This window comes from Toxoplasma gondii, chromosome X (genome assembly GCF_000006565.2).
Source record: "Toxoplasma gondii ME49 chromosome X, whole genome shotgun sequence".
In the NCBI taxonomy this organism is placed as follows: Eukaryota; Apicomplexa; class Conoidasida; order Eucoccidiorida; family Sarcocystidae; genus Toxoplasma; species Toxoplasma gondii.
The window spans coordinates 3356313-3370205 of record NC_031478.1 but is presented as its reverse complement, the minus strand read 5'-3'; the positions used below and the strand labels follow the sequence as shown (position 1 = coordinate 3370205).

Here is a 13893-nt window from a genome sequence, read left to right as displayed (position 1 = left end):
GTGGAGCATTCTCTCTTTCTCGGGGAACAATGATTTCCTAAGATCCCCACGGCAACTTTGTTTCTGGACCTGCATCCCTGGTCTCCCTAGAGTACCGAAAGCCACTCGGTGTCTAAGACTTGACAGGATGTATCATGTCCTCTACATGGTTCTGCAAAATTCTTCCTGCATGAAGTCCGACCCTTCGACAGGACTATAACACACCTCTCTGCGGCCTACCCTGTCTACACACACAAACACACGGGCAACGCTCGCCTGGGAGTCATCATCTCTGAGACAAGAATATTCGCTCCTTCCGCAATACGTTGACTGTTTTTACCGCAGGGAATTAGAACAGAATATCGAGGACTAAAAAATGTGAATGGTACAAAATTCGTGTGCGGTGTAAAAAGCCCCCTAACTGCTCTACGCTCTCAGACCAATGCCCATGGGGAGGCAGCCTGATAATAAACTATGGAAGACGCCTCCGGCGCGTTCTAGTTCACCGTAATTGGCAGGAAGCGAAGGAAATGGATTGCGAAAGTTCCAACTCCTCCAATCGCTGTAAAAATCCTCAGTTTGTTGCTAGCGAGGGAGAGGCAATGTGTGAAGCGAAAAGAGTGCAAGCTTAAAACACGAGGGAAGAGCCTTGTCTGCATCTGTTACCACGGCGTTTCACTCCACAAATTCCCTTCTTTCGTGGATTTGATTGTTTGTCACGTTGTCCCTTTCCCTCACTTCTGGCAAACACCCCTGTCGCTAGGTTTCTTTTCGTTAGACGACGGAACGTATCTCGCTTTCCGGGTGCATGTAGGCCGGCGTCTGTCTCGACTTCCATCCTCCTTCTTGTGGCGCATGTGGCGCGGAGAAGCACAGAGAACTGCGAGCCTTAGTCTGCTGCCTATTTACACCTTCGTTCAACATAACGGTTTTGATTTTCGTGTTTTTTCTGGACGATTGTGAACTCCAGAGAGGCGGCAGTTGTTCGTGGAGGCAGACCCCTTCGTTGCTTCCGGTGAACTGGAGATTTGCACTGCTGCCTGTTCTTTGTTTTTTCGCTTCATTTCCTCTGAACTCCGCAGAACTTTTCTTTTCTTCCACGTTTTCCCTACGTCGCTTGTTCGTCAGTCGTTCGCGAACCTCAGAGAGTCCCCGACACGGATCAAAGTCCGCGTCGTTGTTGTTGCCCGCCTCAGCTTTCCGTCTCTGCGTACAGGAGACCGACGAGCCACAGGCGGCCTTTTTCTTCCCCTTCCCTATCTTCTTTGCTAGATCGCCTTGCCCATCTTTTCTGATGCCTTTTCCCACTTCTTCCGTTTTCCGCTTCGTCCATCCATGTGCCCGGAGTCTGCGCATGCGACGCCTGCTGCCATCACACCCCCGACAGTCCTTCACGGTCTCGGTTTTCCCCCCCTTGTCCCCTTCCTATTCATCGTTCCTCTAACTCTATTTGTTTCGTATCATTTTACGGCACTCAAACCCCCAGTTATGAGAAACGGACAACATAGTTCTGCTTGAATCCGTCCCCCCTTCTCCGTGAATCTCTTGCAGAAGCGATGCCCGGTGTCGCTGTGCCGCACAAGCCGCCCGTCTCGTCGATTTGCTTCCTGATTCGCCTTTCTTTTTGCCTTCCTTGTCTCACTTTTCGTGTCTGACGAGCGCTCTTGTTTGAATTCCCCTCTCGTTCTCACCTCTCGCTGATCTGACGTCATTTTCCTCCTCGCACGAGCGAGAATTCTTCCCTTTCCAATGATTATCTCTGAGGCTCGGCAGGATGGCTGAAATGTCCTCGGCAGACGGCGTACACGTCCTTTCTGGGACTTCACGTGGGCCTTCTGTCCCCGGAGGCACATCTCCCCGCTGCGACTCTTCTCTCCTCGGGCCTTCTGCCCCACTCGCGGTCAACGTGGCGGGTTCGCAGGCCGGGCAAGTCCCCAACGGAGGCACCAACACGTCCCCCCTTGGCTGGGGCTCGGGCGGCGTGCCCCAAGGGTACCCCGGCGTGGGGCCATTTGGCCCGCAGGGGCCTTCGGCCGTGGGTGCTGGGGACGGCGCGCCCCAGGGACCCTTTTTGAACTCGTCTTTCCTCCCGCATGCGTCGGCGCAGGCCCCAGGGTGTGGCGGACTCGTGGGTGACGCCCACTCCGGCGGGCCCACGCTCGCGGCGCCCCCCATGGCGTCTCAGAGTCCTCACCTCTCCTCGCAGGTCCCCAGTGCCTTGCCGCAAATGCACTCCGGCCCCGCCATCCAGTCGTCTTCCGTCCACCCCGCAAATGCGTCTCCTCCCTCGAATCTCTCGACAGCCGCCGTAGGCTCAGCTGCCTTTGCACAGCAGCTCGCGGCGTTCTCCTCCTCAGTCGGGAGTGGAAACGCGAGTCACTCACCCCTCCCGCTGTCCTCGTCTCCCCAGTTCCTTCTGTCTCAGTACAGGCCCGTCGGCGGTCCTGGTGGGTTCGACCCCTCCGGCGCCATGAACGCGCGCAGCTCGGGGCCTCTCCAGGGCCCGCCGAACCCCCAGGGAACCGCTCAGATGTTCTCCGTCGTGTCCCCTCCCCAGGGCGGCGTGCCGCTGCACTCGATGCCGGGCGGGCCTGGCCCGAACGGGTCACTTGGCCCAGGGCCCGCGGGCCAACAACTGGTTCCAGGTGTAGTGGGCCCCGGTGGTGTCGGCGCGGGGCCTGGGGGTTCTTCGGGGGCCGCCGGAACCCCCCAGGGTGCGGGGACTGTCCCCGGAGGCCCCGCCGCGCAACAGGGCATGCAGCAGAAGGTCTTTGCAGGGACGCCCTGCGCAGTCCCCGCCGTGAGCTTGAGACAAATCGAGATCTCTGCTGCCCCGCGCATGTGCCCAGGGACGGATTTGTGGGGCGACGAACGAAAGCGACGGGCGCGCAAACACCGAGTCGTGAGCAAGTCGGTTGCCAGCTCCGGGCTCGAAGCGCGAGAAAAGAGAGAGGAGGCAGACCCCCACAAGGGAGAAAGGGGCGCAGACAGTGAAGAAGACGAAGACGACCGGACAGGCGGGCAGGTTGTGTTGCAATGGATTGAAAAGGAAGGCCTTGCTGGCCTTCATCGCCTTCTTGTCGACGCTCTTCTCATGCCTGCTCCAAAGACGACCAACGGTAAAAGTCTCACCTCTGGAAAAGTATGATTCCCTTTGTTGCAGACATATGTAACTGACCCCACGTCCTTCGTTGTCTCTTTGAGGGACGACTCCTTGTCCCACGCTCGAAACATGCCCGCTGTTATCTATAGTTCTGTGTAGATATGTGAATGTGTGTACTTATGTAAATATAAGTCATGCAAATCGTGCATGCTGCATATGTGTAGGTTCTCGAACTTGCTTAGAGTGTATTTTCAAGCGGCGCATCCAACCATCTTTGTCGCAGGCGTCTTCGAAAAGCGTTTCAGCGCCGCGTAGGGTCTGCTTTGTTTCTTTGTCTCTTCATTTATGTAGTCTTTATCTCGGCATGTTCTGTCTCCTCTTCTACCGCCGTGTATATATATGTATATCGCTCGTCTCTTGGTTTCGATTCCCTTCGTGTTTGTCTTCACCTCCCTTTTCTCGCTGCACTTTTTCTTGCTTTGTTGCACCCAAGAAGACTTCCAGACGGTTTATCTCTTTTCCCCTGCTCTTAGTCGTTTCCTCTGTTTCTCCTCTTTTTTTGTGCTTCTGTCACGTGTTTTCCTTTTTTTCTATTTTTTTCAGGCAGCCGTCTGGTGTCCCTGGCGGCCCGCGCGGCGCAACTGCCTCCGGTCCCCGGTGTGATTTACGATCCACATCAGTACCAGTTTCTTGCGCGATACTTTGAGGCAGAGGACAGCACAGTGCCGATCACGAAACGCTTTCCTCTCCGTCGCTGGGGTTTCTTCAAGAGCTATCGGTTTGCATGCGACGTGGTCCAGCAAGCTGCCAAGCCCGGTGTCTTCGAGGAAGGCGAAATCGTCCCCGTGAAGGAGCCCCTGCCTGGGGTAGGTGTTTAAGAGAACGTTTTCAGTTTTTACAACATTCAGAAATAGTAATGTCTAATACGAAGACTATCTTCAGAAGACAGAAAAGGAGAAACCGAGCAGGGCGAGGTTGAGAGGAGTGCGTTCAGGAGCGGATCTGTTTTTTATGTGGTTTGTTGGAACGTTGCAAAACACCAGCTGCTTTCTTGTCTCTGCACGTAACGCTGGTCTTTAGGTCTTTTTTGCCGGATCTCAACGCAACCTGTCTCAATAGGCCAATGTAAACCAGCGAGAAGTTGATCCTGGGTTCTGAATGTTAGAGGATAGAAGTTACTGTGTTTCTGCCGGTATTCGTGTTCGGCCACCTGTATACTGAAGTTCATATCTGGCTGTGTATCTTGTGTTTTAGGACCTCGACTTCTTTCTAGAAGCTCACACCGTATTGACCCTGTCTGTATTGCTCACCATTTCCGTGTGTCTTCTGATTCAAGACGCGAGTGAAGTATCCATGACGATGATGTGTTTAGATTACAGCAACATAGAAGGCTAAGCTGTTTCTTCCGTTTAACTGCACACCGACGCGCGTGAATGTTCTCAGCTGGACGGCCAGGGCCTGACAGGGGCCGAGTCTCCGCCTGTCGAGTACTACGCGCTGCCCGACTGTCCAGACGTGAGTTTGCCAGTGATCAAGGGCGTCTCTAGAGACAAGAAGAGCAGACGATGGGCCGTGTATTACCGGAACCAGCGGCGGTACTTTTACGACAAGAAGGAGGAGAAGCCGGCAAAGGAGAAGAAGGAGGAAGAGGCTACAGTTATCTCTCCACATGCCGGGGTGAAGGAGGCGTACGAGATGGCGGTGCAGCTCCGCCGGCAGCAGGTGCAGGAAGTCGAGCTTCTGCAGATGTACGAAGAGTCGAACACGGGTGCGAGTCAGGGCGACGACATGACTCTCTTGCTTCCTTGCTACCAAGCGGTGCTCCTCAGTCTTCTCCACAACTTGGAGAAGAACATTCGCAGCGGGGGCCTCGACTGCGTCCTCTCGTATCTTTTCGAAGAAGACCAGGGAGAAAGCCCAGCTTTGTCAGGCCAGGCGGAAGAAGCCCCGACGGTCAAGGCAGAAGTTGAGGCGGATATGTTGGGAATTGGAGACGTCGAGAAGAGAGGCGAAAAAAAAACTGTCACGGCGGGGGGAGGTGCAGCCGGCGAGAGGAAACGCGAGGAGCCGTCTGCGCTGCATGCGGCAGAAGAACTGAAGGCGTTGAGGAAATTGGTGGCCGACTGTGTTACCTCTCACATGGTGTACATTGAGTCTGCTCGACTAGCTGTCGAGCTGCACGAACACCTGGCCATTCTCCGCGAGTGCATTCAGAAACAAGTTCTCCCGAGTGACTTGTCTCCCGCGGCCCGCCTGCGCCTCGTCGTCAAGTTCCTCGAACTCCAGCTCGGGAGTCTGCGCGACGCGCTCGTTCAGAGTGGCTTCTACCGGCAGATTTTGATGGACATCAGCAAGCGACAGAGAAGGGAGAAACGCGAGGAAGAGACGGGGCAAAAGCGCGACGGTCGCAGAGCCGGCGGAGACGCCCCAAACAACACGCAGCCTCTGTCGGGTCCAAACCACGTGCAAAGGACGGGCGACGCGGAGATGTCAGAAGCCGAGAAAGGCCAGGAGTCGGCACTTTAAGTGGAAAGAAAAGAGTGGAGAGAGAGAGGAACTTTTTTGGGTACGAAGCTGTGTTGAAGGTCCGAACTCGTTTTCTTAAACACAGACACGATCTACGAGAGTGTCTGTTTAACCTCGAAACACTCTAGATGCTGCTAATACCGGAAAGTGGCGTAAAGTATAGCAGGCACTCCCGGTGGAAAACACGTAAACGGCGGCTGTGTTATCACGATTTGAGCATAAGCCAAAGTACAGCAGCCGTCGACGGGACACGGAAGATATGTCTCTCTTTTTCAATCATATTCGTTTTGAATATTAGATGCGCGTGTATGGACGTGAAACCGCCGTAGCGACGTGTATTCGAACTTGCATTTGTCGATGTGTGATTCGAGAACGCGCTACTTCTCTCACTGTCCTCCGTTCTCCAGGAAGAATTTTTTGTCAACACGTTTCGGAAGAAAGGACCCGAAGTCAGATTTGCTTTCCACGCCTCTCGATATATGCATGTTTTCGTGCCGTGTGAGCTGACGAGACCGGGCGAAACGTGTGCCTGTTGGGCAAAAACGGAATGACTACGCGACTTCTGTGTCTTTTTGCTACTCGACGCTATCACCCGAACAACCAGAGACATCAAGGCAATTGCAGATGAGAAAAGAAAACGTAGAGGCCGGATATAAGCAGTAACGGCGTCTCAGTAGGTCACACAACTTGAGGAACAGCACCAACGGTTTCTGTCGCCTCGCAGATCAGTACAGGAGTCACTTTGGATTCAGGTTTTGCAGTTGACATCGTTTCTAGGTTCTGTTGCACAGGCTCCTTGCCGAGCGAGTGCCCAGATTTTTCGACTTCACCTGCTCGGTCGCTTTTCGTAACCTCTGAGTACGCAGAGGTTTGAGAAACGAGGGCATTTTATGACCGTTTTCGTCTGTTGGGCGTCTACTCAGGTCCACGCGTATGTCTGCTATGAAGGACTTTCTTACCCTGTTTTTTGTCACCTTCCCGTTTTCTCTGGACCACAAGCTAGAGTATCTCGGAGCAGCAGAGTGCACACGAAGGCGGCACGTACAGTGGAGATTTTTGGTCAAATGCCCCGCAAATAATGATTCCCGTGTTTCTGGCTGCTTGGCTACACGACACCGCATAGCGGGTAGAGACGCACGAGTTTCATGTTTCCACCATTTGAGAAGAGGCCTTTCTCTCATTCCTTGGACAGCTAACGCCTGAGAAATTCCCATAGCACCTATATTATCCATTGAACTACCGCAACACTTCTCACGACGAGCGCATGACATTGTTCATGGGGCTCGAGCGATACGTGTGGCTGTTGTTCTGGTGGATCAACTTTGACGATGCAAGACTCAGCTTTTTCTTGGGCATAGTTTGACCGTTTTGCGGAGGCGCTGCGATTTCAGGTTTTCTTTTACGTTATTGTAGTAGAATCCAGGACTGACTCCGGACAGTGGCTTCAAAAGGAGTTCTTCTACAAGCGCGAGACAAGGATTTTCGTTAGAACGAACACGAACTGAGAAAAGGGGAAAGGCCTCGTTCGGCAACAGAGAAGCATGTCTCGCCCGGTCCAGCCGCTAATATGCAATCATCCAAGATCTATTTATCGTGGGCTCAATCCAATGTCCTGTTGTATACGTACTTTGAGATCATACGGCGAGCCGTCCTGTATAAACGATCACCGATCGAGACTTCCACAAACAAAACCGAATAAGCAGGGAGACATTCTAGTGCAGAGAGTCCTGAATTTCCAAGTCATTTATATCATAGAGAAACCAGAATCTCTATGAGAAAAGTGGTGCACCAGTCCACCGGTGAAAGCGGCTGACCGTACGTTAACGTGCATCCAAGCAGTAGTTGAACAAGTGAAAATCTTGTTATACACTCCTCGATTCATTTGAATAGAAATACACAGAAATACGGAAGATGCTACTGCAGCACTGCTTACCCTTCTAAGCAGCGGTTCCCGAGATTTCACATTGCTGCAGAAAGCTGACATCTGTTGGGGTTCTTTGAACTTTGGCATGGCGGTTGTGCAGAGACAGTGCCTACTTACAATGTGATAACTACAACAGATGGCCCAGCTATGATCTTTGTGTTCTTTATACGAAGGATTCCCTAGTTCTTTGGTTTACATGAAAAGTGACCGTGAGCATATGAGAATTTGACATACGCTTCCAGATGCGTGTCCTTGTTCTTGGGTAAAGACAGACGAAAGGAAGACGCCGGCTTGTGCCCTTTCGGATTTCTTCGTACGTTCTCGCGTTGTGGAGAAAGTCCCGTGGCTTGTGTTATTCTGACACCTATCCCGTATTCCGCCCCATGCTCGACAAGAGTGTGAGATGAAAAGCCCTTTATTTACAGTTTTTTCTTCCTTCTTGTTTGTGAACCAAGACACTTAGCACCACAGCCGACAGACAGGGACGTCTCCGCGCATTTGGCCGGACCAAGAACAGTAAAAGTGTGTCCTTACCACAGAATATAACTGACGCGGACTAGCCTTAATGCCGTGGGATATTTAAATGCAGTACTTCTACCGGTCCTTAGCAGTCCCGTGGAGTGCTTTTGGAGTACCAGCAATGAACATCTTGTTGCCTGTCTCCGGTGCGTCGAATTTAAAAGCTTTAGGGTACGCTTTCAGTCCTCTCTGCGCCTTTCCTCCTTTCGACAGGGCGCGTGTCACGTCTTCAAAGCAGAAAATCCTCCAGTTGCGGACAGAAGTGACAAACATGACCCACCTTGCGGGCTGTAGCTGAGCAAAAAGGCATTTCTTCCACTGTTTTCAGTCCCGGGTCCGCCTGACCCGACAGAGACGCTTCCATTTTTTCATATATTTCCATCTCCGCCGAATCGACAATATTTCTGAGACGAATGTCCACATGGGAAGGGGCAAAGACTACGCGGTCTTGTCGTTTGCTTCCGAAAGTGAACTGGAGGGGGGGGCAGGGTTCCCGAACGAAGTGTACCTGTTTCAGTGTGCCTCGATTTCGTGTCTTAAACTGTATTCCGCCGAGAAACCCGCCGTTAAGTCTTCTCAAACCTCGTCTCTGACAGCGGTGTCTCGTGTGAAAAGCCTGCCACTTCAACATTTTCGTCGCGTGCCCCCGCCTTTACACTTTTGCACGAACCGCCCCTGTGGCATTCCCTTTCGGGATATCTCGTAAATGCGCCGCTGGAAACACGTTCTACGTCTCTCTGCTGACTTGCAGACTCATCGTGGCGCCCGGCGCTTGGCCTTGTCCAGCTTGCACCTGCGAAGGTTATTCAGCGTTTTCGTGAAAAAACTGGGGTGTGGCGAAGCACAGCTTTTCCGCGGGCGCCTCCGGTCTGGCGTAGCGTCGCTAGCTCGCTTTTGTGTGCATTTTTCTGGCGGCCCGTTTCTTGTTTTCCTTTTTGTCTTTGAATCCTTCCGAATTCCTTTAGTCGCCGTGCATGTGTCGGGGGTCCGCATTTCCGAGGTCACTTTTTTGGCCGTTCTACCAGGATTTGCGAGTTGTCGGGTGTAGTTAGGAAAGGAGCCCCTGTCGCCAGTGCAGGCAGTTCGCTTATCTGACTTTTTCCTGTCTTTTCGCTTCGCCCTTTCCTTTTTTTCACCCGCGACTGTCCCATCTTTGTTTCTTTCCGGACTTTACGCTCGGTTCATTTCTTCGCAACATGGCGCCTCGCACCTCTCTCGCGCTCTTGGCGCTCTATGCGCTTGTGAGTACCTCCTCCCACTTGCTCCCCGACTCTTTTCCCCCCTCGTTTTCTTCGCTTTCTCTCTCGGGTGTCTCGGCAGCTCCTCGCGAGGCGGGCGTGGTGAATGTGGAGGAAGCTTCTTCTTCAGGTGCTGCTCGTTCCGACAAGTCGACGAAGAGCTACAGCGCGCAGCAGCGACAGCAGACGCGGGAGAACCAGCTGAAGGTTCTCGAGAGCGGCGCGATGACTTTGTCCGGCCTCGGGACGTACAAAGAGTTCATTGCGTCTCACCCGTTTGTCTTAGTGATGTACTATGCGCCGTGGTGCTACTGGTCCAAGGCGACGCTTCCCGAGTTCCACGCAGCGGCCAAAATTTTGGCGCACCACGAACCGCCGGTCATTCTCGCGCTCGTCGATTCTGTCGAAGAAGAAGAAATCGCGAACCACGAAGACATCCGGGAGTTCCCGACGCTCAAGTTCTTCATCGATGGGCGCTCGCAGGCGTACGAGGGGCGCCGACACCGCACCCACCTGGTCCACTGGGTCGACACGCGCCTAGACCGCGACAAGTCTCTGACTTCCAAGCAACATTTGGACGAGGTGATGTCCAATCGCGACCACGGTCACCTCGTGATTGTCGGCGCCTTCAGCGAGAGCGGGTACGACGCGAAGGCGTACGTCTCGGTCGCGCGCCGGTTCGGTGAAGACGTCTTCTTCGGTCATGTGCAAGACCCGGCGCTGGTGAACCACTTGCGCGAGCACATTCGCCGCCTTCTGGGAGGCGAGAAAGTCGCTGCAGATATCGAGCGCCGCCTGGTAAGCCCCCCTTTTATCGCGGTCTTCTCCAAGCACGCACATGAACCCGACGTCCACATGTACACTGGAAATCCGTCGGATGTGTCTGCGCTGACGACCTTCGTCAGCCGCTTCCGCTTTCCCCTCGTCTCCATCTTCGACGCGGATCGCCTGCCCGAGAACTTCTTCACAGACGGCCGGCCGAAGGCAGTGCTGATCGTGGACTCCAAGAGGAACCCAGCGGCTGTCGCTGCTGTCGAGTCTGAGGTGTCGACCGACCCCATTGTGCGCGCCTTTCTGGAGGGCGCGAGGAAACACAGGCACTCGGTCCTCGCCGCGGTCTGTGGCGTCACTTCTGCGTTCGAGAAACACATGCTCGAGCTCCTAGGCGTCGACGAAGACGCTCTCCCGGCCCTGCGGATCATGTCCGTGAACCCCGACAGCGACGGCAGACACCACCCTGCGCTCAAGTTTCGTCCTGAGGAGCCGAGCAACGCCCCAGGTCGCCCGCGAGCGCCGGTGAAGACGCTGACCCCGTCCACTGTGTCGTCGTTCTTTGACGACTTTGTCGCGCGAAAGCTCGAGCCGTACTACCGCTCCGAGGCGGCGAGCGACGAGGAAGAGCCTCGCGGGTCGGTGAAGACTGTCGTGGGATCCACCTTCCAGCAGATCGTCAAGGATGCTGACGGCGACGTCTTCATCGAGTTCTACGCACCCTGGTGTGGCTACTGCCGCAAGCTCGAGCCGGCGTACAAGGAGCTTGCGGCCCGACTCAGGGATGTGCCAGGTGTGACCATTGCGAAGATCGACGCGACCCGAAACGAGGTGCCGGGCATGAAGGTTGCGGGGTATCCCACGATCTTCCTGTTTCCTCACGGGAAGAAGAACGAGCCGCCTCTCGTCTACAGCGGAGACCGAACTGTGCAAGACATGCTCGAGTGGCTACAGAGCCGAGTCGCGCGCGCCCACTTCGACACAGGCAACCTTCTCGCGCTGGACTTGCAGAACCGCGGCGGACAAGCCGTCGGTAGTGTCCTGGAGGAACTTTAGACCAGACGTAGAGAACGAGGGAGAACAGATCGCGAGGAAAGGATGCGAAAAGAACCGATAAGAAGCGGAGAGTCAGGACGACGGAGGCGCGAGGAAGAAGAGGGGGGGAGGAACACGAGAAGGAGACGCTGGGGAGAGACGAGCAGGAGAAGACTAAAGAACAGAGAAAGGAAGACGAGAAGGAGAGCGGCAGGGTAAAGACCAGGAGAAGAACAACGTGCAACCAAGACAGGAGGAAGCAAGAGAGGTTCGAAAAGCCTGCTAGAGACGCGGAGACAGGAGAGCCTCAGTGAGACAAACGGCGTTTCAAGCAGGCAAATCCGAGCCGGACACTTGTAGAGACAGGAAGAGACAGGCGCCTCAGGAGAGAATGGAGATAGGCGGGTCGTGAACAGGGGCATCGCGAGAAGGCGCGTTGAGTTGATGATCTATCTCAAGTCAAGAGCGGGGAGAGAAGAGAAGAAAAGAAGACCAGAGAGAAGAGAGAGTAGGAGTTGAAGAGAAGAGTGGAAGAAGAAAAGGAGTTAACTGGCACACATTTTCTTGTCCGAAGAAAGCGAGTCTTTCTGTGGGGTCGACTCGTGGCGAAGCTACCTGCAAGGAAAACGACGAGAAGTTCTGGTCTGTGAAGTCAGAAAGCAACTGAAGCTAGACTCTCTGTGTCTCCACACTATGAAAGGGGAATCCAGTCCAGGTTTGAACGCCTTGCAGGAAGTTTAATTTTTCTCGTGGTAAGCTGACAGATTTGTCTGCGCTAGAAGCAGTGGTCGCACGTCTTGGTTTTTCTGTGATTTGGAGACGTGAGCGCATGACGGCGGCTCGGCCAGCCAGCCAGCGGGCCTGGAGGCTTGCATGCAGCTAGAGAAAGCCTTTCGATTTCAATCTCCAGGAAAGTTGGAGACCAAGGAGGTATCGCTACACTGGAGCGAACTACGCAAGGGTGCCTCTGTCAGTGGCAGAAGCCTGTCGCCTCTGCCTTCCTCGGTTTCTCGTTGATAAAGAATTGTAAACTTAGCGAGACCGGCGTCTTCTTTTCCTCAGCTGTCGCTTGACACGACGAGGCACAAGCGCTGACCTTTTATCGGATTGTGGGGCTGGTGTCTGCGCGTAGAGAGAGAAGGGAGATGGGGAAAGGAAAGGGGAAAAATAATTGGAGAGGAAGCATCCGACGGAGCGTCGGGTGTCAAACTTTTTTTGTGGCGTAATTGGCAGTCGTAGGTTGTTCTTTTTTTCGTTTTTCTCACATCTTGTCTTTTTTTTGTTCTCTCCTTCTCTCCTTATTTCTCTCTCTCATTCGTTTCCTATCTCTCTTTCCCTTCCGATCTCTCTTTCGCTTTCTCTCTCCCTCTGCCTATATCTCTTCCGGATTGCCTCCCGTATATCTGCCTTTCATCGTATCTCTTGGCGTCTCTTTCTCTCTCGGTCTCCGTTTGTCTCTTTCCGTATTGTTGTCTCCTTTGCCCTCAAACCCTTGTGAAGAGGGGAAGGTTTACCGAGTGGAGCTTCGGACGAGAAGAGGAACTTGCATGCGTCTGCTCTTCAGCAGTGACTTCGAGCGTGGAGAAACTTCAAGGTTAGGGGCTCTGATCAGGTTGCCGCAGTTCCGCGCGAAACTGTTTCTTGTGTTTTTCCTGTCGCGTTTCTTCACTTCTCTCTTGCGGCTTTCTGCGGATGATTTGTACAACGCCAGGCGAAGCAGAGCGGCGTTGTGTACGATGGACTCTTAACTCGGTCCAAGCTTCTTTTTCAGTTCTCCTAGACCAAAACTGGGATGATGTTGAGAAGCACTTTGCTCTCGTCTTTGTCTTTCTATTGTTTCTCCAGTGTCTCTTTTAACTAGAGTCGTCTTTGCTGGGTTGTCTCTCTTTGTGTCTCCAGTGTCTCTTTTAACTAGAGTCGTCTTCGCTGGGTTGTCTCTCTTTGTGTCTCCAGTGTCTCTTGACTAGAGTCATCTTTCCTGGGTTGTGTGCAACGCCTGCTGGAACTCCCTTCAGGCTCACGTGTTTGCGTGCTAAGGATGTTTGCTTTTTGCCTTCGACCCTTCTTAGGGCGCCTGCGAGAGATCGTTGCCTCCTCGACGTCCATTTTGATGAATTCGGGTACAAAGAGGAATGCGCATATATATATATATATATATATATATATATACATACATATCTATCGATACGTGAATACATATAATTTGTATAAATATATATGTGTACATGAGAGTTCCTAGGCGTCTGCGTACACACTGATGTGAGCTAGTGGGGTTGTGAGCTCTGTCGATGTGCAGGTTGCATAGCAAATGTTGTTGGGTACACGTCCCGTGTACATGTGCATGATTTCTCGACATTTTTGTGCTTTTTCGAAGACATTTCGTCGTTTGGCTGCGAAAAATTGTCGTGAAGCGTGTCTCTGGACTCTCAGTACACTCACACTGCGAATTTATTCTGCTACTACAGAGAGGGGCTGAACAGACCGACCTGATTCAGAGAGCCCAGCACGGTGTACGCATACCCCGGAGCGAACAAACACAGAGATCGAGAAGGGGGCAATGAAAACGAACTCTTCACAGAATTTAGAAGCCAAGCGATGATGCCTAGATTCGATAGCGTGAGACACACGGAACATCCAGTTATTATACACCTGTAGTAATGTTTTATGTGGTTAATTGCCAATTAAGCATGCGAATTTTAGGTTTTCCATGAAATCTAGTCAGTGATGCCGTAAGCACATAATGTGCAGTTCCAGTAGTGACGATTAAACTATGAAAGAGTTAAAAATGTGCCTACTGT

The 13893-nt window shown here is 53.1% G+C and overlaps 2 protein-coding genes across 2 annotated transcripts; both read left to right on the top strand.

Moving 5' to 3' along the window:
* The first annotated feature begins 746 nt into the window (after nucleotides 1-746).
* AP2X4 (AP2 domain transcription factor AP2X-4) lies at nucleotides 747-6232 on the top strand. Its single transcript, XM_002366050.2, has 3 exons — nucleotides 747-3098; nucleotides 3686-3948; nucleotides 4526-6232. The coding sequence occupies exons 1-3, from the start codon at nucleotides 1754-1756 to the stop codon at nucleotides 5606-5608; spliced, it is 2691 nt and encodes an 896-aa protein (XP_002366091.1). The 5' UTR covers nucleotides 747-1753; the 3' UTR covers nucleotides 5609-6232.
* A 2032-nt stretch (nucleotides 6233-8264) lies between these two features.
* Nucleotides 8265-13834, top strand: TGME49_224060 (thioredoxin, putative). Its single transcript, XM_018780030.1, has one exon. It carries the CDS (start codon nucleotides 9248-9250, stop codon nucleotides 11114-11116), a length of 1869 nt encoding a protein of 622 aa, XP_018635924.1. The 5' UTR covers nucleotides 8265-9247; the 3' UTR covers nucleotides 11117-13834.
* The last annotated feature ends 59 nt before the right edge of the window (nucleotides 13835-13893 follow it).